Source organism: Dipodomys ordii, unplaced genomic scaffold (genome assembly GCF_000151885.1).
Source record: "Dipodomys ordii isolate 6190 unplaced genomic scaffold, Dord_2.0 Scaffold48, whole genome shotgun sequence".
Classification (NCBI taxonomy): domain Eukaryota; kingdom Metazoa; phylum Chordata; class Mammalia; order Rodentia; family Heteromyidae; genus Dipodomys; species Dipodomys ordii.
In genome coordinates this window covers 105870-130630 of record NW_012267264.1, presented here as the reverse complement: position 1 = coordinate 130630, position 24761 = coordinate 105870, and the positions used below count along the sequence as shown (strand labels likewise).

The 24761-nt window shown below is 41.1% G+C and overlaps 1 protein-coding gene across 1 annotated transcript in view; it reads left to right on the top strand.

Annotated features, from left to right (window-relative positions):
- Window positions 1-24761, top strand: part of Nrf1 (nuclear respiratory factor 1) — a 122445-nt gene that overhangs the window by 38098 nt on the left and 59586 nt on the right. The window contains exons 2-6 of the mRNA XM_013020034.1: window positions 7253-7409; window positions 8529-8760; window positions 13495-13609; window positions 14820-14946; window positions 20064-20204. Coding sequence (XP_012875488.1) covers window positions 8538-8760; window positions 13495-13609; window positions 14820-14946; window positions 20064-20204 — 606 coding nt within the window. The 5' untranslated portion in view covers window positions 7253-7409; window positions 8529-8537. The remainder of the gene's footprint in view (window positions 1-7252; window positions 7410-8528; window positions 8761-13494; window positions 13610-14819; window positions 14947-20063; window positions 20205-24761) is intronic.

Sequence of the window (24761 nt, the reverse complement as noted above, 5' to 3'; positions counted from 1 at the left end):
TCTTCAAAGAGATAATATGAGAAAAGCTGTTGTGTTTTTTTTTCTATTAAAGTGGGTTCTTTCTGTCAATCTTATGAGAAGTGTTTTTCTGAAAAGTTCCTATTTTGGCTGGGTGGCGTGGCCTTTTTTTTTTTTTTTCCTCTCACATTTTAGATACATCTTCTTCCTGGTAAACTAATTAAGACATCCTGTTAAGAACTCCTTGAATTTAGCTACATCCTGTAAAAGCACATCCTTTTGCAGATTGTGAACCAATCTGAGCAGAGGAACCAGGGCTTACTGGGCTAGGGAATAAAAAGGAGCAGCTGTCTACTCAGTGTACCTGCTTGCCAGATTTGGCTGATGTTATACTGTTCTGCAGTAAATTTTGCTTTGCCTAGTTCATTGAGTTGGTGTCCTTATTTTCTTATGCAGCACCGTAACATCCCTAGCCATATCTAGCAATGTCTAATTTTAAGACAGAGAATTTGAGGCCCAGTGCTTGTGAGAATTGTCAGGTAACGAGTGAGGAAGGATAGAATCATAGGCATATGGATCTTGGCGTTATCTTAACTTTGGATCATCTCATTTAATTCTCATCATTCTTTTAAAGTTAGGTACCATCTCTTCCCACCTTACCTCTTTTAATACTTATGACACAAAGCTGGGCACAACGACTCATACCTAATCATAGCTACTCAGGAGGCTGAGATCTGAGGATTGCAGTTCGAACTTATTAGGAGCAAGAAAGTCCATGAGACATTTATGTGTTTGTTTGTTTGTTTTTGGTTGGTCATGGGGTCCTTGAACTCAGGACCTGGGCACTGGCCCTGAGCTCTTTTGCTCAATGCTAGCACTCTACACTTTGAGTCAAAGCTCCACTTCTACTTTTGGAGATAAGAGTCTCATAGCAACTTTCCTTCCCGGAAAGGCTTCGAACTGCGATCCTCAGATCTCAGCTTCCTGAGTAGCTAGGATTATAGGTGAGAGTCACTGACACCAGGCTTCATTAGGCTCTTTTTTTTTTTTTTTGTCGGCCATGGGGCTTGAACTCTGGGCCTGGGCGCTGTCCCTCAGCTCTTCAGCTCAAGGCGAGCACTCTACCACTTGAGCTACAGCGCCACTTCCAGTTTTCTGGTGGTTTATTGGAGATAGGAGTCTCACAGTCTCTCCTGCCCGGGCTGGCTTTGAACCGAGATCCTCAGATCTCAGCCTCCTGAGTAGCTAGGATTACAGGCGTGAGCCACCAGCGCCCAGCTTCATTAGGCTCTTATCTGCAATTAAGCACCAAAAATCCTGGAAGTATAGCTGTAGCTCAAGTGGTAGAGTACTAGCCTTAAGAACAAAAGCTCAAACAATGCTCAGGCTGAGTTCAAGCCCCAGAACTGGCACAAACAAGTAGCTTAAAAATTATTAAGTAACTTGCCCCAGAGTTCTGGACATTTGGATAATTGTCTATGCTATCCTTTATTTTATTTTTGTGCCAGTCCTGGGGCTTGAGTTCAGAGCCTGGGCCCTGTCCCTGAGCTTCTTTTGCTCAAGGTTAGCACTCTACCACCTGAGCCACAGCGCCACTTCCAGCCTTTTCTGTTTATGTGGTACTGAGGAATCAAACCCAGGGCTTCATGAATGCTAGGCAAGTACTTTACCACTAAGCCACATTCTCAGCCCCTGTGCTGTCCTTTAAAATGCATATTATTTCATGTCATATATTAACAACTGTTTTCACTTTTGTTAGTCAGAGAATCTGACCTCTTGAGGATGAAGCTGAAATGCTTCAGCAAAAGTGTCTTAAGATTTGCAAAGCCCTGTGTTCCATCCCCAGCACTGCAAAATTAATCATTACAGTAAAAGGGAAGTGGAGTCTTTAATGATCTCCAGCCATATGTATGTGTCACTCAGCTACTTCAGACATCTTGCTTATTTATGAGTTTTTGAAAGCAAACGTTTAAAAGTATCCATCCCACTTGATTCAAAAAAGCCCCAAACACCTTGGCTTTGTTTTTGATTATGTAGAATACAAATAGAGAAGCTGGAAGTATGGGCTTAGGGAAAGAGGTAGGAAACGAAGAGGCACTGGGGAGTAGTGACAAGCCAGTGAGCAGACAGCCCTATTGATTTATGCTGTGAACTGCATTATGGAGCAAAGAATTGAAATCCATTATGCCAAGGACAAAGCATACAAATCCCTTTGAAAAGCAGTTAGATGCCATCTAATCCCAAATCATTTAAAAACAATTTTGAAGTACCCAGAATTGTAATATGCCCTAAGCAATTTTTCTCTCAGACTAGAACAGTGAAATGAATGGAAAAATAGCACTTTATTGGTATCTTCCTCTCATATATTGTGTTTAATTGTGTGGCTGCTCAATTACATTTTAAGTAAGTACAAACCTGGGGGCTAGGATTTGTCCTTACTGTGGAACACACATTAAACATAGGACATAGAAGAAACCTGAGCAGCTTATCAGGTATCTCCCTTTAAATTTGCTTTTCTCCAAAATATTCTATAATCTCAGACTCATCAAAAGCTGCAGGAATAGTACAAGAATTCTCATTTACTCTTTCCCCAGATTTTCTAAGTATTAACCTTTAATCCAGTTTTCCTCATCCTTTCTTTCTCAAAAAGTAGTGTCAGTTATCTCTTAAAATGCTTTGTGTAGGGGCTGGGAAGGTAGCTGGCGGCATGAGGCCCTGGGTCCAATTCCTCAGCACCATATAAGCAGAAAAAGCAGGAAGTGGCACTGTGGCTCAAGTGGTGGAGCGCTAACCTTGAGCTGGGACAGTGCCCAGGCCCAGAGTTCAGGCCCTACAACCAACTCCCCTCCCTGCCCCCACAAATGCTTTGTGTAAACTGGGCCCTGGAGTACCACTGTGACTCAAGTGGTAGAGTGCTAGACTTGAGCATAGAGGCTTAGGGACAGTGCCCAATCTGTGAGTTCAAGCCCCAGGAGGACTGGTTTTTGTTTTTTGTTTTTTAAAGCCTTGTGGCAAAGCACTTGCCTAGTAAGTGCAAGATCCTGGGTTCAATCTCTAGTACAAACAAACAAAAAAAAATTTTTTTTTAAAGAAAAGCCTATTCAGTGCTTAAAGCCAGATACTCAGAGAAGCAAAGGGTTTTATAAGCTTTCAAAGATGCAAATGAGATTTTTCACAATAATACATAGTAAAAGAATAATTTGCATAAATAGAAAATCATGTTCATTTTACATGTAGCTGTAAAGATCACATTTCTATTTATGGCTGCTTTTTTGGGGGGTAGAAAATTAGATATTGCAGAATTATTGTTTATTATAATAGTCAAGTTTGTGTGTAGGTGAATGCAAAGTGTGTAATATTAGTATACAAGTTTAACTCTTCAGTATGAATCCACTTTATAATTTTAAATCCATCAGTTTTATCTTTAAGAATTAATTCTTGCTGGGTACCTCTCTGGAAGCTAAGATCTGATGATAGTGGTTCAAAGACAGCAGGGGCAGGAAGGTCAGTGAGACTCATATCTCCAGTTAACCTCCAGAAAACTGAAAGTAGTGCTGTGGTAGAGTGCTAGCCTTGAGCAAAAGAGCTCAGGGGTACAGCACCCAGGCCCAGTTTAAGCCCTATAACCAACAAAAAAAATCCATTCATTCTTAAGGGTTTATCAAATAATATGTAAGGTTTTTTAATAAAGATAATATGGACTGCTTTTATTATTCTCTAAGATTATTTGAACACAGTTCTTTTTTAAAAATTTTGTTGTCAAGGTGAATTACAGAGGGGTTACAGTTACATAAGGTAGCGATCACATTACTTGTCTAACTTGTTACCTCTTCCCTCATTTTTCTCCCTAACGTGTAATATAATTTTTTTTCAAATTATGATAGAGTATACATAACAATGATTACCTCTCAAACTTTTTTTTTTTGGTCGGTCGTGGGGCTTGAACTCTGGACCCTCAGCTCTTCAGCTCAAGGCGAGTGCTCTGCCGTTTGGGCCACAGCGCCACTTCCGGTTTTCTAGTGGTTTATTGAAGATAAGAGTCTCACGGACTGGGCTGAGGTGGCTCAGTGGTAGAGCGCTTGCCTTGCATGCATGAGGCCCTGGGTTCAAGTCCTCAGCACCACATAAGCAAAAAGAAAAAAATAAGCCGGAAGTGGTGCTGTGGCTCAAGAGCTGAAAAGCTGAGGGACAGCGCCCAGGCCCAGAGTTCAGGTCCCACGACCGGACCCCCCCCCCAAAAAAAAAAAAAAAAAAAACAAAGTCTCACGGACTTTCCTTGCCTGGGTTGGCTTTGAATCGTGATCCTCAGATCTCAGCCTCCTGAGTAGCCAGGATTACAGGCGTGAGCCACCAACGCCCAGCTTTCAAACTTTTTTGGGGGTCTGGTCGTGGAGCCTGAATTCTGGCCTGGGCGCTGTCCCTCAGCTCTTCAGTTCAAGGCTAGCACTCTACCACTTGAGCCACAGCGCCACTTCCGGCTTAAAAAAAATTTTTTTTCTGCTTATGTGGTGCTGAGGAATCGAACCCAGGGCCTCATGCATGCAAGGCAAGCGCTCTACCACTGAGCCACCTTCACAGCCCAGCTTTCAAACTTTTTAATTATATAGTTTAAAAATGTTGCTGGGCGCTGGTGGCTTACGCCTGTAATCTTAGCTACTCAGAAAGCTGAGATTTGAGAATTACAGCTCAAAGCCAACCCTGGGCAGGAAAGTCCGTGAGACCTTTGTCTCCAAATTAATTACTGATGAGTAAACCGGAAGTGGCACTATGGTTCAAGTGGTAGAACGCTTGTCTTGAGCTGAAGAGCTTAGGGACAGCACCCAGGCCCAGACTTCACGCCCCATGACCGACCAAAAAAATAAATAAAAATAAATAAATAAATAAAATTATAAAAAATGCTGAGAGTAGAGTTAAATATTTTCACCCCCAAAATAATTACATATAGTAATGCATATTATTAAATTTAAACATTCCACACCGTTTGTGTATATATTGCAAAACATGTTGTATGCAACACATGAATAAAACGTTATCTGTCAACTTAAATTTGAAAAAAAAAAGTAATTTCTTTCATTTTTTGCCAGTGATATGTTCAGAGACTTCCAATGGATGCCCCAAACTGGATAGTACCAAACTTTAAAACTAAGCACTTGTCACAGTGTTTACTGGCCATAATTTATATGGTCTGAAGTATAGTAGCCAAACAAGCATGAATTTATTTTTCCTCCTTCACAACTTCATGCATAACGATTAATTTAACCTTACATATTTTTTTTTACTTTAAACAGTATTTTCAAACTGGATGCCAGTGGCTCACACCAGCTATTTAGAAGACTGAGATCTGAGGGTTGCCATTTGAAGCCAGCCGGGGCAGGAAAATTTGTGAGACTCTTACCTCCAATTAATTACAAAAAGAGCTGGAAGTGGAGCTGTGGCTCAAATAGTAGTTAGCCTTGAGCAGAAAAGCTCAAGGACAGGGCCTAAGCTCTGAGTGAAAGACCTAGGACCAGCTTGTGCTTGTGCTTCCTCATTTTTCTTTCTCTATGTGTGTGTGTGTGTGTGTGTGTGTGTGTGCACATACACATACATACATACATATGCCTGTCTATTCCTATATGTATATAACATACTTTAATCGTATCCCCCATTACCTTCTTTTGTCTTTTTGAATATATTTTGTTATATTTATACCCTAATATTCACTTTGGGGGGGGTTGCTAATGTAAGTGCTATTATGTTTAATTTCAAATTCTATTCATTTATTGCTAGTGTATAATATTGACTACTTAATTTAGGTTAGTCTTTAATCTTTTGTGTCCTGGGAGGTTATTTCATGCACTATTTACAAGTTGTATTCTTACTTTTGTATGTATGTACAGGTCCTTGGGCTTGAACCCCTGGGTCTCTCCCTGAGCTTCTACACTCAAGGCTAGCATTCTACCATCTTGAGCCATAGTTCCACTTCCAGCTCTTAGGTAGTTAACTGGAGATGTCTCAGATTTGCCTGTGGTTGGTGGTTCACGTCTGTAATCCTAGCTACTCAGGAGGCTGAGATCTGAGGATCATGGTTCAAAGCCAGCCTGAGCAGGAAAGTCTGTGAGACTCTTATCTCCAGTAAACCACCAGTAAACCAGAAGTTGGGCTATGGCTCAAGTGGTAGAACACTTACCTTGAGCTGAAATGCTGAGGGACAGCGTCCAGGCCCAGAGTTCAAGCCCCACAACCAAAAAAAAAAGGCTCAGATTTTGCTGTATGAATTAGCTTTGAACCAGGATTTTCAGTCTCTGTCTTAAGTAGCTAGGATCATAGGTATGAGCCACTGGTGCCCAGATAGTATGTATTGCCTTCATCTTTTCTGTAACTAAATAGCTGACAGAAACAACTTGTGGGAGTAAGTACTTATTTTGCCTCAAGGGTTTAGAAATTTTGGTTCTTAAACTGCTAGTAGAGCATCATGGAGTAGAGCAGTTCACATTATGACAACCAGGAAGCAGAAAGGGGGTTCAAGATGAGAACAGAGCATAATAGCATTCAGGGATACTCCCCCACTCTGCTAATGACCTACTTCCTCCAAGTAGATCCTACCTTTCACCACTTTATAATTCTATCTTATTATGACTATATCACCGGTTAATCCATTGACTAGATCAGAGGCCTGACCTCTGATCTAGTTGTCTATCAAAATGCTTTGTCTGTCTCTGTCAATCTCTGTCTCTGTCAATCTCTGTCTCTGTCTCTCTCTCTCCCACACACACACAGACCAGTGTGCGTGTGCACACAGTCACACATACACATACAAAAGCAGAGGCGTGATTTTCAAGTATCTAGGCATTTCTTAATCCAATTAAGTTGAACCCCTAGCACGCGCACGTGTGTGTGTGTGTGTGTGTGTGTGTGTATGTACATATATATGTATACACACATCATATACTGTAATCTTGTTATAATTGCTATTAGTTCTGAGAGTTTTTGTTGATTTAGGTTTCCTACATAAATAGTTCTCTATTTCCTTTCCCAATCAGTGTTTTGTTTGCTTATTTAATATTACTTTATTAGCTAGAGTTTCTAGTAGAGGATTGAACAATGCAGTGAAAGGAGAAATCCTTGTGTTTTTCCTTGTGATTTTTAATGGGAAATTTTCTATTTCTAGTTTCTCACCAATATGTATGTTAGTTATAGGGATTTGGTTTTAATTTGGGTTTTATTTTTTATTATTTTGGTTTTATTTTTATTTTTTTGATAAGGAAGGTTCCTTTTTAATCCTAATTTGCTTTTTTTCCCCCCTCTTTTTAAGGTAGAATAATATGTGGTACATAGGTACCAAACTTCGTTCCCCATTTACCCATTGATGGACACTTGGGTAGCTTCCACCTTTTGGCTATTATGAATAATGCTGCTATGAACATGGGTATGCACGAATCTCTTTGAGATCCTGCTTTCAGTTCTTCTGGGTAAGTACCAGTAGTGGAACTGCTGGATTTTATAGTAGTTGTATTTAAAATTCTTTAGGAACCAGTAGACAAAATTTTATATGCAAAGATGTTCATAACACTGGTGTTTATAACTACGTAAATATGGACACCTCCTTGCTTCATCAGTAAGGTATTGGTTACATAAGTTATACATTAAAGTATCCTGAAGCTATTTATTTTTTTCAATGTTACATTTAATGCTTTCACCATTGTACTTCAAACCTACATTGTACAAAGTGACCAGAAAGTATGCCATGGTAATTGATCAACCTCTGAGATTGTACCTTTCACATGAGTGTCTTCTTGAGCTTTTTTGATACTAAACATGTTTCTCATTTTAGTGAACTGAAATGCTTCTGAAGCTATTTAGAAAGAATAGATCTGTATGCTTTAAGTGCTTCTTTAAAATTACTGGTTCACTGTAGGCCTTACAAGAAGCACAGTTTTATTTTGTTTTGTTTTTTCGGTCATGGGGCTTGAACTCTGGGCCTGGATGCTGTCCCTGAGCTCTTCAGCTCAAGGCTAGTGCTCTGCCACTTGAGCCACAGCATCACTTCTGGTTTTCTGGTGGTTAATTGGAAGTAAGAGTCTCACCGACTTTCCTGCCTGGCCTGGCTTTCAACTGTGATCCTCGGATCTCAGCCTCCTGAATAGCTAGGATTACAGTCATTAGCCACCAGCACCCCCAGTTTTGTAAGCAGAAAACAAAGTTGAATAATTGTATTTGGATGGGGAAAAAACATCTAGCTCTCATTTGTCTTTGAAATATGAAGAAAATACTAAATATTTCACTAAGTGATTTTTATGTCCAAAATATTATATGCTGGTCACTAGTATAATTTAAGTATCATTTTATTTTATATTAAAGTATTTTTATTGTTATGTGTTATTTAGTGTTTTGTTGACTCTCTTGTTCTCTCTGTATATACATTCATTGATACACAGTAAATTTCTATCAAAATGGTTTGAATCATGCTTTTTATTTCCTATGATTTGGTGTGGTGATGTAAGGACTAAAACCAGAGATTTGTCAGAGAAAATATCTCTTCGTTTAAACATTGTGTTAATATTTTGCAATGAATCCCTTTTTTCTGGCAGTAGATCTTCATGGAGGAACACGGAGTGACCCAGACTGAACACATGGCTACCATAGAAGCCCACGCAGTGGCTCAACAAGTCCAGCAGGTCCATGTGGCCACTTACACCGAGCATAGTATGCTGAGTGCTGATGAAGACTCCCCCTCGTCCCCTGAGGACACTTCTTATGATGACTCAGATATACTTAACTCCACAGCAGCTGATGAGGTAACGGCCCATCTGGCTGCTGCAGGTAATGTTTGGACTGGAAGCTCTTCTTTTTTTTCTTAAAACTTGAGATAGCATTCCTGTCTGAAAGAGCTAGCATTTAAGACTCAGTTTCTTTCTCTTTTCCTTTTTTTCTCCCCCTCCAGTCATCAAACCAAGAGCCAGGAATATATTAAACAAGTGCTCTACTACTGGCCTACATTCCTAGCACCTCATAGACTTGAGTTCTATAGTCATTTACTATTAGGGTTATGGCTTTAGTTTTACTGTCTTGTCCATTATGACAGTCTTGCCTAGTTTTGTATCATTTCATTTTTAGTCAAGGTCTCACTTACATAGCCCAGTCTGGCCTCAAATTCATGATCCTCCTTCTTCAGCCTTTTGAGTGCTAGGATGAAGACTCCCCCTCGTCTTGTCCCATGTAGTCATGTAGTCCCATACTTGGCTTCTTTTGGCTTTTAACTGAAGTATTTGTTCCATTTATATATACATTTATATAAAATGTAAGGAGTGGTTTACATAGATTAGATTTTTAAAAAAAAAAGATTTCTTGTTGCTGCTGCTGATATTGTGATCAAACTTAGTACTTTGTACATGCTAGGAAAGTGACACCTCCCAGTCCTAAAATTTCTAGTATGGATTTGTTTGTTTTTGTACTTCCCACCTCTTTTTTCCTCCACTATAATTGTTTCTCGTTCTGGTTAAAAAATACTTTCTTTAGGTTTCTATAGTAAACATTACAGTTTTACAGTTCATATGGTAACTCAACATTTGAAGTGTTTTTAGTGCCATTTCTTATTCATGTTGATCATTCTCTTCACATACTGTTAATATGTGTATACATGTTGTATTATGTCTTTGAAAAATTATTTTTAGAAATTGTCATTTCTTCTCGGCATCGGTAATTCACATCTTTAATCTTAGCTACTTAGAAGGCTGAGATCTGAGGAGTGCAGCGAAAAGCCAGCATGGGCAGGAGAGTCTATGAGATTCCCATCTCTAGAAAACTAGAAGTGTGGAGCTGTGGCTCAAAGTAGTACAGTGCTATTATTGTGCAGAAAAGCTCAGGGACAGTGTCAAGGTCCTGAGTTCAAGCCTGAGTTACAAAGAAGAAGGAAAAGGAAGGAATTGTCATTTCCTCTATAGGTGAATTTTATTTATGCCATGCGTCAGAGAGCACTAGCAATACTGCATGGTTTTGAGATTTTTCTGAGATCCTAGATGACTTAAAGCTGAATTGCATTTGTTTAAATCATTTTGTATATTTAGCATGTTGTATATATAGCATGATAGTGAAAAGACTTCATATGAACCATGAGTCATATGAACCATGAGTCTACTTTTGCTTAAGTAACATTGACAAAAGAAAATTTTAATAATATATGCTATGTGTGTTTAAGGAAAGGGTAGGGGTTAGTAGCAAAATACATATGAAATGTTTGTAGAATATATTTTGTAAAATACTTATACTTCCCAGAAGAGGGCATCCTAACATAATGAATCCAGGAGAACTTTCCTATGAAGTTGACCTGAACCAGTGCTTTTGAGACATGGCCTAGGGGAAGCTCTGGGTTAGATTCCCAACACTATTCCTCCCATTGCCCGCCCTTCCCCCCCCAAAAAAAAGATCAGAGCCTGGTACACATGGCACATGCTTATAATCCTAGTTATTAAGGAAACTGACATAGGATCACTTAACCCCAGGAGTTCAAACCAGCCTGAGTAACAAAATGAGATTAAGAATTTAAAAAAAAAAAAAAAAGAGGGCTGGGAAGGTGGCTCAGTGGTAGAGCGCTTGCCTTGAATGCCTGAGGCCCTGTGTTCGATTCCTCAGCACCACATAAGCAAAAAGAAAAAAACCAGAAGTGGCGCTGTGGCTCAAGTGGTAGAGCGCTAGCCTGAGCTGAATGGCTGAGGGACAGTGCCCAGACCCAGAGTTCAGGCCCCATGACTGGCCCACCCCCCTCAAAAAAAAAAAAAAAAGAAATCAGGAAAGGACTTCTAGCCTAATCCTTTCATGTGGCTGATGTAGAAACTGAAGTCTAGCTAATAAAAATTACTTGTCATTTCATCATTTAATAATTATTGAGAATTTATACTATATGTATTACTAGGTATATATTACTGAATTTGAATAAGCTTGACCTGAAGCAGTTTTTAGTTCCATCGTGGAGAAAGTCGCAAATGATAAGGCAAATAAGCTTTTAGATATAAATGAATAGTAAAATTTAAAAAAAAAAAAAAACCTTCAGAAGCCAGGTACTGGTGGCTGATGGCTGTAATCCTTGCTACTGAGGAGTACAAGTTCTGAGGATCAGGGCTCAAGGCCAGTCTGCATAGTAAAGTCCCAGGAGATTTATCTCCAATTAACCAGCAAAAAGCCAGAAGTGGAGCTGTAGGTCAAGTGGTAAAACTCCCACTTAGAGTGAAAAGCTAAAGGAAAGTGCTCAAGCCCATAGTTCAAGTCCAAATACTGGCACAAAAATAAAGAAACAAATAAATAAATAGCACTGGATGCTCTGAAGAAAATATTGAGGTAAAGTAATGGAGAGAGGAAGTAGCGTATTGCAGCTTCAGATTGAGTGGTCTGGTAAGACTCCTCTCAGGTGAGTTGTATTATTGGGCTCAGCACAGGGTAGTGACAAAGAAAGTGCATTTCAGACTGAGGAAGTTAGAAAAGTAAGAACTTGCAGATAGGAAAGTGGCTTGTGCGTGTAAAATCGTAGTTACCTAGGAGGCTAAGATGGGGAAGATTAAAGCTCCAGGTCTGCCCAGAGAAGAAAGTTCATGGGATCTCAGCCAGTACAAACCTAGGTGAAGCTGTGAGCATATATCATGCCAGCTATGTGGCGTGATAAGGCCAAAGTGAGACTCGATTTGAGAAATAGTGAAAGCTTTAAAAAGGACTGGGGACACAGCTTAACTGGTAAAGCACTTACCTAGCAAGCATGAGGTTTTGAGGAAAAGAAGGAAATCCTGCCATATATAACAAAATAGGTCAACCTTGAAGACATTTTGCTATTTGAAATAAGCCTGTCACAGAAGGACAAATTTACTACATGATTCTACTAATATGAAGGATATAAATAAGCAAACATAGCAGAAAGTAGAATGGTGGCTGTCAGGGCTGAGGTGAGAAGAAGGTATGGGAAGATGTTATTCAGCAGGTAGTTTCAGGGCTGGGGATGTAGCAAAGTGGTAGAACACTTGTCTAGCTTGCACCAAGTCCTAAAGCTTGATTCTCAGCAAAAGAAAAAGAGGGAGAAAGAAAAAAAGGGGAGAAAGGGAGGGAAGGAAAAATGAAGAATGAAATATTAATGCATCAATTTCCTACTAGCTTTTTGTAATGGAAAGCAAGTTATCATCTAGAATTTGCTTGCTTTGGGTATTTAACAGGTTTATTTAAGTCTGAGTAGTGATATTACCAAGAATCATTTACCAGTGTTCATGTGCATTTATAGGAAGGATGATTGTAATCAGCCACTTAACAGCATACATTTAGGCACAAATGTGAGCAGTTGAATTACATTTTTGTTATGTTGAGATCCCAGATATCAGAGGCTTGAGTAGTCCTTAGCAATACCCTTCAACTACCCTTTTTAAAAAAGACTGTTATATATTAGTTCCAGGGCAAGCTAGACCAACTTTTATTAACATTTTCTTAGAGTAGGAAAATTTTAAATCTTTTTTTTGCCAGGATGCTTTCATCAACTTGACCTTGTAGTCAGCATCTGTATTTTTGGCACCATTCCCAGATATACAAGGAGAGTTTTCCAAATAAGTCCGTATTCTTCCAGATAATCCTCTTATATGTGTTTATATTTGAATTCCAAGTGTGAGTGTTTCTGTCTAAATTCCTTAACTTGGCAGTGCTTGGAGTAATGGAAATGGGACATAGGAATGGAGAAGAAATGTTCAAAGTCTGTAACTGGTTTGGGTTTTGGCAAGCTTTCTCTCAATGCTACAGTATCTCTAAGAATACTGCCTTAATAGTATAGGCATGCTGGCAAAACAAAACAGCAGCATCATACAAAATTCAAGCTAGTATATGGTTGGCAGGTGCAAATCGTTTGCGTTACAAAAAGACTTATTTTAGATGGGCACTGGAGATTCAAGCCTATAATCCTAGCTACTCAGGAGGCTGAGATCTGAGGATCATGGTTTAAAACCAGCCCAGGCAGGAAAGTCTGTGAAACTCTTATCTCCAGCCACCCACTAGAAAACCAGAAGTGGAACTGTGGCTCTAAGTGGTAGAGTGCTGGAGGTGGGAATGTGGCTGAGTGGTAGAGTACTTGACTCACATGCATGAAGCCCTGGGTTTGATTCCTCAGTACCACATATACAGAAAAAGCCAGAAGTGGTGCTATAGTTCAAGTGGTAGAGCGCTAACCTTGAGCAAAGGAAGCTCAGGGACAGTGCCCAGGACCTGAGGTCAAGCCCCAGGGCTGGCAAAAAAAAAAAAAAAGTGGTAGAGTGCTAGCCTTAAGTGAAAAAGCTCAGGGACAGCACACAGGTCCTTAGTTCAAGCCTCACAGCAGTATATACCTATATATACATATATTCATTTTGTTTCATTGGTAAACTACTGTATGTATTATTAATATGAAAAAATAGTGACGTATATTAATAATGTCAGAGACATTCTATATTCATGAATAACATATTGGGCAAGAAATTCTAGCTTTTCATCCTGTAATTGTGTTCTGACTTCTACAGTTACAGGCTCCTGCCTAATCTCAGCACATACTTATTATTTCAGGTCCTGTGGGAATGGCTGCTGCTGCTGCTGTGGCAACCGGGAAGAAACGGAAACGGCCTCATGTGTTTGAGTCTAATCCATCTATCCGGAAGAGGCAGCAAACACGTTTGCTTCGGTGAGGGTGCTGCTTCTCAAAAACTTCCACATGTATGGCAGTTACAACATACATTACTAGGTTCCTCCACACACTGGGTTAGAGTCCTTGATGACAAATTTAGTTAGACTTGAAAGTATTCCCAAAATTAAATAGATGAAAATCTAGAAATATGATTTAATCCATGTGACATATATCACATTAATTTCATTCTGAGAAAATGTGTATGCCTTTTATGTGCCAGGCAACATTCTAGGCATAATAATAAACAGCAAGTTCTAATAGAGGAGGAAGAAAACACATATGCTCTGGTAGATAGTAATGAGTATGGAAAAAATATAAAATGGAATGACCAAAATACTAAACACTGGAGGTAGGAAGGAGCATAGTAATTTCTCTCCTCTAGGATGGTTTGAAGAAACTGGAAGAATAACCATGTGGATGTCTCAGAGAAGAGCATTTCTAGCTGAAGTCTATGAAGAGCCACGGCTCTGCTGAGGTGGGACTTGGTAGCTTATTTGAGGGACAGGATGAGAGCTATCATATCAGGGCTTTGATTGTTGTTCCAAGCAAAATGGGAAGTCAATGAAGGCTTTGACCAAAGCATTGGTACAATCTGACTGTGTGTTGTTTTTTTTTTGTTTTTTTTTTTTACAAAAACAACCCAAATGTTATTTATTTAATATATATTGCAAGGACTTAACTCTTAATTTAAAAAACAAAACATAACAAAAACAACACCACAGCTCAAGATAACAGAGTCCTGTACAGAAGTCAAGGAAAAGGACAGGTAGACTAAAGAAAAAACAGACAACACAGGAGAAGCTGGACAGCTCAGGTCAAGGCTCTTGGCTGGAGACTTGTTTTGATTAGGTTTCTTTTTTTTTTTTTTTGAGTCCGGTCGTGGGGCCTGAACTCTGGACCTGGGCTCTGTCCCTCAGCTCTTCAGCTCAAGGCTAGCGCTCTACCACTTGAGCCACAGCGCCACTTCCGGCTTTTTTCTTTTTGCTTATGTGGTGCTGAGGAATCGAACCCAGGGCCTCGGGCATGCAAGGCAAGCGCTCTACCACTGAGCCACCTTCCCGGCCCACTTTTTTTTTTTTTTCCTCACATTTTGGGTAAAAGAACACTTATTAGAATCATCTTATGTTAAAGAAAATTTGATCAGTTTTCTGTCAATGTATGTTCTATCTTTTGTAACTATTTTTATTCTCTTTTCATTCTGATTCAGGAAGCTTCGAGCCACATTAGATGAATATACTACTAGAGTGGGACAGCAAGCAATTGTCCTCTGTATATCACCCTCCAAACCCAATCCTGTCTTCAAAGTATTTGGTGCAGCACCTTTGGAGAATGTGGTAAGTGTATAGCTGTGTTATCACATGCTGTTTGCTTTGTGTGGGTTATTGCCTTTTGACCCTCTTTGCAGTTCAGTAATTAGCACATCTATAGAGTTTTCTTGAAGAGGTAGAAGTCAAGACTTACTTTTAAACCACTTCATACAGCAAAATAAAGAAGGATGATTACTGTTTGCCATTTTACCTCAGCAGATGCAGTGGGAAATAGAGAGCACTTAAACCAATGTAATATGTGGAAGTCAGACCTCATATGATAAAATGAGCCATATGCATACATGCACAATCAAACAGACTGAAGTATTCTATACATAGGAATGGGTTTCCATGGTATAAATTCCTTTGACCAAATTATTTAAAAAAAAAAAAAAAAGTTTAGCCGGGTACTGGTGGCTCATACCTATAATACAAGCTATTCAGGAGACTGAGATCTGAGGATCTTGGTTCAAAGCCAGCCTGAGCAGGAAAGTCTGTGAGACTCTTATCTCCAATTAACCACCAGAAAACCACAAGTAGCCCTGTGGCTCAAGTGGTAGAGCACTCACCTTGAGCTGAAGAGCTCAGGGACAGCACCCAGGCCCAGAGTTCAAGCCCTATGATGACAAAAAAAAAAAAAAGTTTTAAAAAAAAGCAAGTTTTATTCTTCATTTATTTACTTACTCAACAAAAGAACTTTTTCATTGTTAAATACATACCACATAAATTCTTCAGAGTTTCAGGATTTAAATCTAGGAATATAGAGACCTATAAGAGTCTTAGAAACCTCACCTGAAGCCATAGAGGAAAAGAGACTGACACTGGGGCTGGAGAGAGAACAGGATGAAGCCAGTGGATTTCATGGGCCACAGCCAGAGCTTGGCTTTGGGCCAGGTATGCTCTAGAATCAAAGATCTGAGGGCAGCTCTGCTGTCAGCTCTCAGTTCTATGATAATCAATTTTTAGTTTCACTGGAGCTTACTATACTTTTGTTTATGGCATGGTTTCCCTGTGTAGCCCAGGCTGGCATTAAATTTACAGTCTTTCTCCTATTTTACCCTCCTTAGTTACTAAGATTATAGACATTTGCACCATCGTCTGGCTAAGTGGTGACTCTTTTAAGATCTCTTACCTTCCTAAGACTCCTCTTGTATCCAGAACATACAATTGAATTCTTGTCTGAAATGTAATGTGTTTTTGTATTGTTATTCATTCTTAGTAAGAGCCTACATCTAAGGATTTAACTTGATACATTAAAATTCAAAGAGCTGGGTGCTGGTGGCTCATGCCTGTAATCCTAGTGACTCAGGAGGCTGAGATCTGAGGGTTGTGGTTTGAAGCCAGCCTAGGCAGGAAAGTCTGTGAAACTCATCTCCAGTTAACCACCAGAAAACTGAAAGTGGTGCTGTGGTTGACAGTGGTAGAGCGCTAGCCTTGAGTGAAAGAGGTCACGGAAAGCTCCCAACCCAAGTTCAAGCTCTGTGACCAACACAAAAAAAGTTCGAAGACCCAGGATCCAGGATTATATATTACCAGATTTTTCCTGTGGGTTGGTAGTACAAAAAACTACGAATAGGGCTGGGAAGGTGGCTCAGTGGTAGAGCGCTTGCCTTGCATGCTCAAGGCCCTGGGTTCGATTCCTCAGCACCACATAAGCAAAAAAAAAGAAAAAAGCCAGAAGTGACGCTGTGGCTCAAGTGGTAGAGTGCTAGCCTTGAGCTGAAGAGCTGAGGGACAGTGCCCAGGCCCCACTACCGGACCCCCCCCAAAAAAAAACTACGAATACTGAAACATAGAAAAAAAAGGGGGGGCTGGGAAGGTGGCTCAGTGGTAGAGTGCTTGCTCGCATGCATGAAGCCCTGGGTTTGATTCCTCAGCACCACATAAACAGGAAAAGCCAGAAGTGGCGCTGTGGCTCAAGTGGAAGGTAGAGTGTTAACCTTGAGTTGAAGAGCTGAAGAACAGCGCCCAGGCCCAGAGTTCAGGCCCCAGGATAGACCACAAAAAAAAAAAAAAAAGAAAACAAAAAAATGTCATTCCTTTGGCAATAACAACTATTTATGTTACAAAAAATACAGTGGCAATTTTTTATTTTATTTATTTATTTATTTATTTATTTATTTATTTATTTATTGCCAGTACTGGGGCATGAACTCAAGACGTGGCATTGTCCCGGAGCTTCTTTTTTTCACGGCTAGCGCTCTACCACTTGAGCCACAGTGCCACTTCTGGCCTTTTCTGTTTATGTGGTACTGAGGAATTGAACCCAGCACTTCATGAATGCTAGGCAAGCACTCTACCACTAAGCCACATTCTCATCCATTGGTGGCAATAGTTTTTGAAGCTCTGTGTGTGTGTGTGTATGTGTGTGTGTGTGTAGATGGGGGTGTGTGTGGTCGTGGGGCTTGAACTCTGGGCCTATTGGTGGCAATAGTTTTTGAAGCTGTGTGTGTGTGTGTGTGTGTGTGTGTGTGTGTGTGTGTGTGTGTGTGTGTGTGTGTGTGTGTGTGTGTGTGTGTGTGTAGATGGGGGAGTGTGTGGTCGTGGGGCTTGAACTCTGGGCCTAGGTACTGTCCCTGAGCTGTGTGTGTGTGGTTGTGGGGCTTGAACTCTGGGCCTAGGTGAGCTGTGTGTGTGTGTGTGTGTGGTTGTGGGGCTTGAACTCTGGGCCTAGGTGCTGTCCCTGAGCTCTTCAAGGCAAACACTCTACCACTTGAGCCACAGTGCCACTTCTGGTTTTCTGGTAGTTAATTGGAGATAACAGTCTCACAGACTTTCCTGCCTCTAGGCTGGCTTTGAACCATGATCCTCAGATCTCAGCCTTCTGAATAGCTAGGATTACAGGTGTGAAAACCAGTGCCCAGTTGAAACTTTTATATTAGAAACCAGGATATCCTAGCTACGTGAGAGGTAAACATTAGGAGGATTGAGGTTCAAGGCCAACTCTGAGCATGAAGTTCATGAGACCCAATCAATAGCAATTTGTTGTGATTCAGACCTGTCCTACCAACTATGTAAGAAGTGTAAATAGGAGGACTGAGGTCCAAGCCAGTTCCGGCATAGAGACCCTATCTCCAAAATAACTAAAACAAAAAAGGGATGCAAATGTGACTGAAGTGGTAGAGCACCTCAATACCACCAAAAAAAAAGGAAGGAAGGAAGGAAGGGAAAGAAGGAAGGAAGAAAAGGAAGGAAGGAAGAAAAAAAGAGGGAAAGAAAGCAAGCAGCAGAAGGAAACGGTGTCTGTAATGAGTCCATAAATTTGTGATGTTTTTCTTTAATCCTCTTAGTTCTGGATTTATTTGGAGGATTCTATAATTACAAAAATCATACTGCTGGGGGCTGGGAATGTGGCTTAGCAGTATAGTCTTGCCTAGCATACACGAAGCTCTGGGTTCAATTCCTTAGCATTGCATAAACAGAAAAAGCTGTGGCTCAAGTGGTAGAGTGCTATCCTTGAGCAAAAAAGCAGCTCAGAGGCAGTGCTCAGGCCCTGAGTTCAAGCCCCAGGACTGGAGGGGAAAAAAATCATACTGCTTAACAACAGTAATACTTTTCTAAATGTTTGGGGTAGAATATAAGAATCTTTTTTTAAATTTTTATTTATTTTTTGTGCCAGTCCTGAGGCTTGAACTCAGGGCCTGGGTAATGTCCCTGAGCATTTTTGCTCAAAGTTAGCACTCCCACTTAAGCCATAACTCCACTTCTGGCTTTTGGTGGTTAATTGGAGATAAGAGACAGACTTTCAGGCTGGGAAGATGGCTCAGTGGTAGAGCACTTGCCTTGAATGCCTGAGGCCCTGGGTTTGATTCCTCAGTACCACATAAGCAAAAAGAAAAAAGCTGGAAGTCAGTGGCGCTGTGGCTCAAGTGTTAGAGCGCTAGCCTTGAGCTGAAGAGCTGAGGGACAGTGCTCAGGCCCAGAGTTCAGGCCCCATGCCCAGCAAAAAAAAAAAGAAAAGATACTATAAAAAGAGACACACTTTCCTGCCTGGGATATCTTTGAACCCTGATCCTCAGATCTTAGCCTCCTGAGTAACTAGGATTACAGGCATGAGCCACTGATGCCCAGCTGAGAATCTTTGCTTTTTAATCCTCATGAGACATCAGTAAGGAAGATTGACCTGCTGATACTTTAGTCTACTTAGCAGAAATCCCAGGATCCAAACGTTGTTGGAACTTGGGCAAACCTAATTTTCTCTTTTTTGTTCTAAGATAAGCTCTTGAACCCTAATGCAGGTTAACTTGAGTCCTAAATGCAAGTTGATTTCCTACTGCCCCTTCCCCTTGTGTATTCTTATAAATGAATGAACCCATTACTAGTGGTCATAGGATCTAGTACATAGATGCCTGTGTATGGATGCTGCTGCTGCTGCTGTTGTCTGATTCTTTCCAGTACAGCCTCTTGTGCTCTTGAATCTCCTGTCTGTGTGGTTTTTGGCTTTGAGCAAGTAGTAGTTTTGGATAGATTACTTAGAACTTTAAATACATAAGTCCTTGAGGATCTTGAATGCTCTTCACAATCAACTGCCAGTTAGGTGTGGCCTGAGAAGTGCAGAATGATGATTGGCATTCCTGTTAGATCTGTAACAGGTGATACACCTGTGTTGACTGTTAATTTTTTTTTTTTTTTTTTTGTCGTTCATGGGGTTTGAACTCTGGGCCTGGGCACTGTCCCTCAGCTCTCCAGCTCAAGGCGAGTGCTCTACCACTTGACCCACAGCGCCACTTCTGGTTTTCTAGTGGTTTATTGGAGATAGGAGTCTCACAGTCTTTCCTGCCCGGGCTAGCTTTGAACCGTGATCCTCAGATCTCAGCCTCCTGAGTAGCTAGGATTATAGGCATGAGCCACCAGCGCCTGACTGTTAAAATATTTTAACTGAAAAGCAGTATTCCATAAAACTTTTTCCACTGACTTTGCTTCTGCTGTTGTTACATGTGATTTCATCATCTTTTCATTTAACTACACTCAGTATAATGTCTTTGGAGCCACAGGTATTTTTACCTGCCAGTTGTCGGAGTGTTTGTTCTGTGGCCTTGCAGTGGCTCAGGAAGGCCAGCCCCACCCACTCTGTTGTTGCTTGGCACCAGTCTCCTTCCTGGTTGTTAAGCATCTTGTTTACTTCTGTCCTTAATTCCCTGCAGGTGCGAAAGTACAAGAGCATGATCCTGGAAGACCTGGAGTCTGCTCTGGCAGAACACGCCCCTGCGCCACAGGAGGTTAACTCGGAGCTGCCACCTCTTACCATCGATGGGATTCCAGTCTCTGTGGACAAAATGACCCAGGTAAGAGGCGGGAAGTGAGGAGGAGATGCAAAGAGGCATGCATAGGTGTGGGCGGGCCTCTGATTTTCCTAGCTTTGTCCTTGGAGATCCAACCAGAGAGTGAGATGCAGACTGGAGTGTGCTGATCAGTCAGTAGCAGCCTGGGGGAAGCTGGGGGAGTGCTAGAGGATGCTTCTGACTAAGGACAGGCTTGCACTCCTATTGGCAGTTCCCTTTCACTGGGAACTGGTGTTGGTTTGAACTGGAGTTTGATGCATCACAATCAAGTGGGACAAGTTAGTCTCTTGGGCTGAGCTGCTCCTCTTTCTATAAAAATTCTGAGTACCTAAACAAATGTTTATTATGAAGCAAAGGTCCTCTCCTTGGAAAGTAAGAACACAAAATTCAGAATGACACCTCCTGCTGTTGGAATAGTTTTAAGAAGGGACAAGAAGGATAAGAGAATGATAGAAGGGACCAGGTTAATGGAGTATATTGTATACATGTGGGAAACTCCATTTGTACAACCAATGTATACTAATGAAGTATTTGGTGGGGGAGGGTACTGGGGCTTGAACTAGGGCCATGAACTCTCAGTTAGCTTTTTTACTCATGGCTAGCACTCTACTGCCTGAGCCACACCTCCATTACAGCTTTTTGCTGGTTAACTGGAGATAAGACTCTTAGGTTTGTCTGCCTTGGAAGCTTTGAATGGTGATCTTCGGGTCTCAGTCTCCTGAGTAGCTTGGATTACAAGCATGAGCCATCAGTACCCAACTAATGAACCATTCAAGGACACCTCCTGAGTCATTCATTCTCTCCCTCTTTATCTGAGAAGGAATAGCAAAGTGTATTTAGCTTGATGTGTCTGCATACCTAGATTGTTCCTTTGTGATTTTTTAAAACTCTTGATAGCATGATCAAGATCACTTTATATAACATGCATTTCCCACATTTTTGTTCTTTCTTAATGTACTTACTTATAGCTTGCTAAGTCTAATTGTCAGTCTTCTTATTTTGTCTTCTGGTACTATTTAGGTTGACTACTCCTTTTTTGGGGGGTGGAGGAATGTTGGTCGCGGGGCTTGGGCACCGTCGCTGAGCTCTTCAGCTCAAGGCGAGCGCTCTACCACTTGAGCCACAGTGCCACTTCGGTTTTCTGGTGGTTTATTGGAGATAAGAGTCTCTCCGCCTTTCCTGCCTGGACTGGCTTTGAACTGCAGTCCTCAGATCTCAGCCTCCTGAGTAGCTAGGATTATAGGCGTGAGCCACCAGCACCTGGCTCCTTTCTTCATTAGATATTATCTTGCCTTGTTCTCTGTGACTCCACAAGGATATCTTCCTCCTACTTCACTGGCCTTTCTGCTGATTTTTCCTCTGCTTATCTAAAATTTGGAATGAGGGGCTGGGAAGGTGGCTCAGTGGTAGAGTGCTTGCCTTGCATGCATGAGGCCCTGGGTTCGATTCCTCAGCACCACATAAGCAGAAAAGGCTGGAAGTGGCACTGTGGCTTATCTTCGGTTAACCATCAAAAAGCCAGAAGCGGTTCTGTGGCTCAAGAGTGCTATCCTTGACCAAAAAAATGCTCAGGGACAGTGCTCAGGTCCTGAGTTCCAGGACTGGTGCCACAAAAAGAAGGGAGGAAGGGAAAGAAGAAGAGAGAGAAGGAAAGAAAAAAAAGAAAGAAAAAAAAAGAAAGGAACAGACACATAGTTCTGTAGTATTTATAGTGATTAAATGAAAACTTTAGGTACCTTTAACAATAGTCATTAGAACTCAGCCTATAAGCTATTATCTGTATTCACCCTCTGAGAATTAGAAGAGGCAGAAATTTAGACAAAATCATTAGTTTGGTGTCAGACTTTCTAAGTTGTCCAGGTTAGTCTTGAATTCCTGGGCTCAAGTAATGCTGCATCAGCTCCTTTTCCAGAAAATTTTAAAGTCAATTAAAATTTTCTAGGATATTACAAGCCTAGAAGTTGACCTTGTCAGTGCTTCTTAATTATTATGCACAGGAATCATGTTCAACATGTCATGTGCAATTGCTTGTCAGTAGTCTGAAGTGGAACCTGAGAGTCTGCCTTACAACAAGCTCTCTAATGATGCCAATGGTGCTGGTTCTCAGGCTGCATACTTTGAGTCAAGGTATTTGTCAAAGAGTCTTTAAACAATAATTACAATTTTGCTAATAGAATGTCACTTCTACTCTTTATGATGGTTGAGTCCTTTAGGATTCTCACGTACACTCACAAAATCTTTGTAGGAAGCTAGGTGCCAGTGGTTCATGCCTATAATCCTACTTCTTAGGAGACTGAGATTTGAGGTTCACAGTTCAGAGCCAGCCCTGGCAAGAAAGTCTAGTCTTATCATGCCTAAGCATGAGACTCTTAATCTCCAATAAACTACCAAAAAAGCTAGAAGTGGAGCTGTGGCTCAAGTAGTAGAACACTATATATAGCAAGCTCAGATACAGTTCCCAGGCCGAGTTCAAGCCCCAGGATTGACATATACACACAGTCTATTAAGGATCTCTAATAAATTCAGGCAAAGATGGTATTATAGAAAATACATCTCTATAAAGACCTGTTCAGTAGTACTGGTTCAAATCCACTCCCTCACCCCCTTTCCCTTCTCCTTCCCTCTGCTCTCTGAACTTGCTGTCCTTCTCTTACTCTCACTGGGACAATTTCTGTTGCTTTAATATTCCCAGTAGTGATGATGCAACAGGGTTGTAATTCTTCACCTGTTTCAGAGAAAATTCAGCACAGAAATTGCTTGGTTAGAAAGAAGTTGTTCACAAGACTTGTCCTGCATAACTTAGAAAACAAGCAGTTACCAGTTTAAGTTTTTGAGGGTTTTATTTTTGGTATAACTCGGGTTTGAACTCATGGCCTCACTTGCTTAGGCATAAAACTATTGAGCCATACTTCCAACCTTGAGGGTTATATCCTATTTTGACAAAGCATAGTAAGTCCAGTCTTTTTTCTTTTTTTGGGGGGGGGGTCCAGTTGTGGGGCCTGAACTCTGGGCCTGGACGCTGTCCCTCAGTTCTTCAGCTCAAGGCTAGTGCTCTACCACTTGAGCCACAGCGCCACTTCCGGCTTTTTTTTTTTTTTTGCTTATGTGGTGCTGAGGAATCGAACCCAGGGCCTCATGCATGCAAGGCAAGCGCTCTACCACTGAGCCACCTTCCCAGCCCCTAGTTTTTTTTGTGTGTGTGTGTGAAAATACTGTACAGAGGGGTTACAATTGCATGGGCAAGATAATGAGTACATTTCTTACCAAGCATTGTAGCCTCCTCCTTTGTTTCCCCTTCCCATCCCTTCCCATCCCCCCCCCCCCCCACCCAAGTCTAGTCTTTTCTATCATAAAGTAGAAACAAATTATATGCTAGGTAAAATAAGATAGACTTACCAGGAAAATAGTGATTGTTATATATGATTTGTTTTAAGTGGGTAAAATCATAGAGACAAGATAGAGAAGTTACCAGAGGTTGGGGAGGCAGAAATCAGGAGTTAATGTTTTAATGAGTATGGAGTTTCTATTCAAGGTGATAATGAAAAAAAATTCTAGCAATAATGGCTACCGATGGTTATATAACATTGTGAGTACATTTAAGATTACTGAACTGTGCACATTAGAATACTGGATTTATATGGATTTTACCACAGTAAACATACTTTTATTTTTTTATTTTTTTAATTTTTTTTTGTCGGCTGTGGAGCTTGAAATAGGGGCATTGGAGCTGTCCCTGAATTCTTTACTTGTGGCTAGCATTCTACCACTTTGTGCCACAGATCCACTTTCAGTTTTCTGGTGGTTAATTGGAGATCAGAATCCCACAGCCTTACCTGCCTGGGCTGGTTTTGAAACAAGATCCTCAGATCTCAGCCTCCTGAGTAGCTAGGATTACAGGTGTGAGCCACCAGTGCCCAGCGATTTTTTTTTTTTATTTAGTTGGTTGTGCAGCTTGAACTGGGCACTGACCCTAAGCTTTTCACTCAAGTCTAGTGCTCTACCACTTGAGCTACAACTCCACTTCTGATTTTTTTCTGAGTTTATTGGAAATAAGAGTCAGGTTGCTTCAAATAGCAATCTTCAGAACTTGGCCTCCTAAGTATCGGCCTCCTAAGTAGCTAGGATTACAGGTATGAGCCACTAGCACCTGGTTCTGTGTGTGTGTGTGTGTGTGTGTGTGTGTGTGTGTGTTCATTCGTGTGTGCGTGTGTGTTCGTTCGTGTGTGCGTGTGTTCGTTCCTGTTCTGGAGCTTGAACCTTGGGCTGGTCTCTGTCCCTGAGCCTGTCTGTGCTCAAATAGTGTTCTTCTACTTGTGCCACAGCACCACTTCCAGCCTTTTCTGTTTATGTGATACCGAGGAATTGAACCCAGGGTTTCATATATGCTAGGTAAGCACTCTATATCACTGAGCCACATTCCCAGCTCCTCGGTATTTTTTTTTTGGGGGTCCAGTCGTGGCGCCTGAACTCTGGGCCTGGGCGCTGTCCCTCAGCTCTTCAGCTCAAGGCTAGCGCTCTACCACTTGAGCCACAGCGCCACTTCCAGCTTTTTTCTTTTTG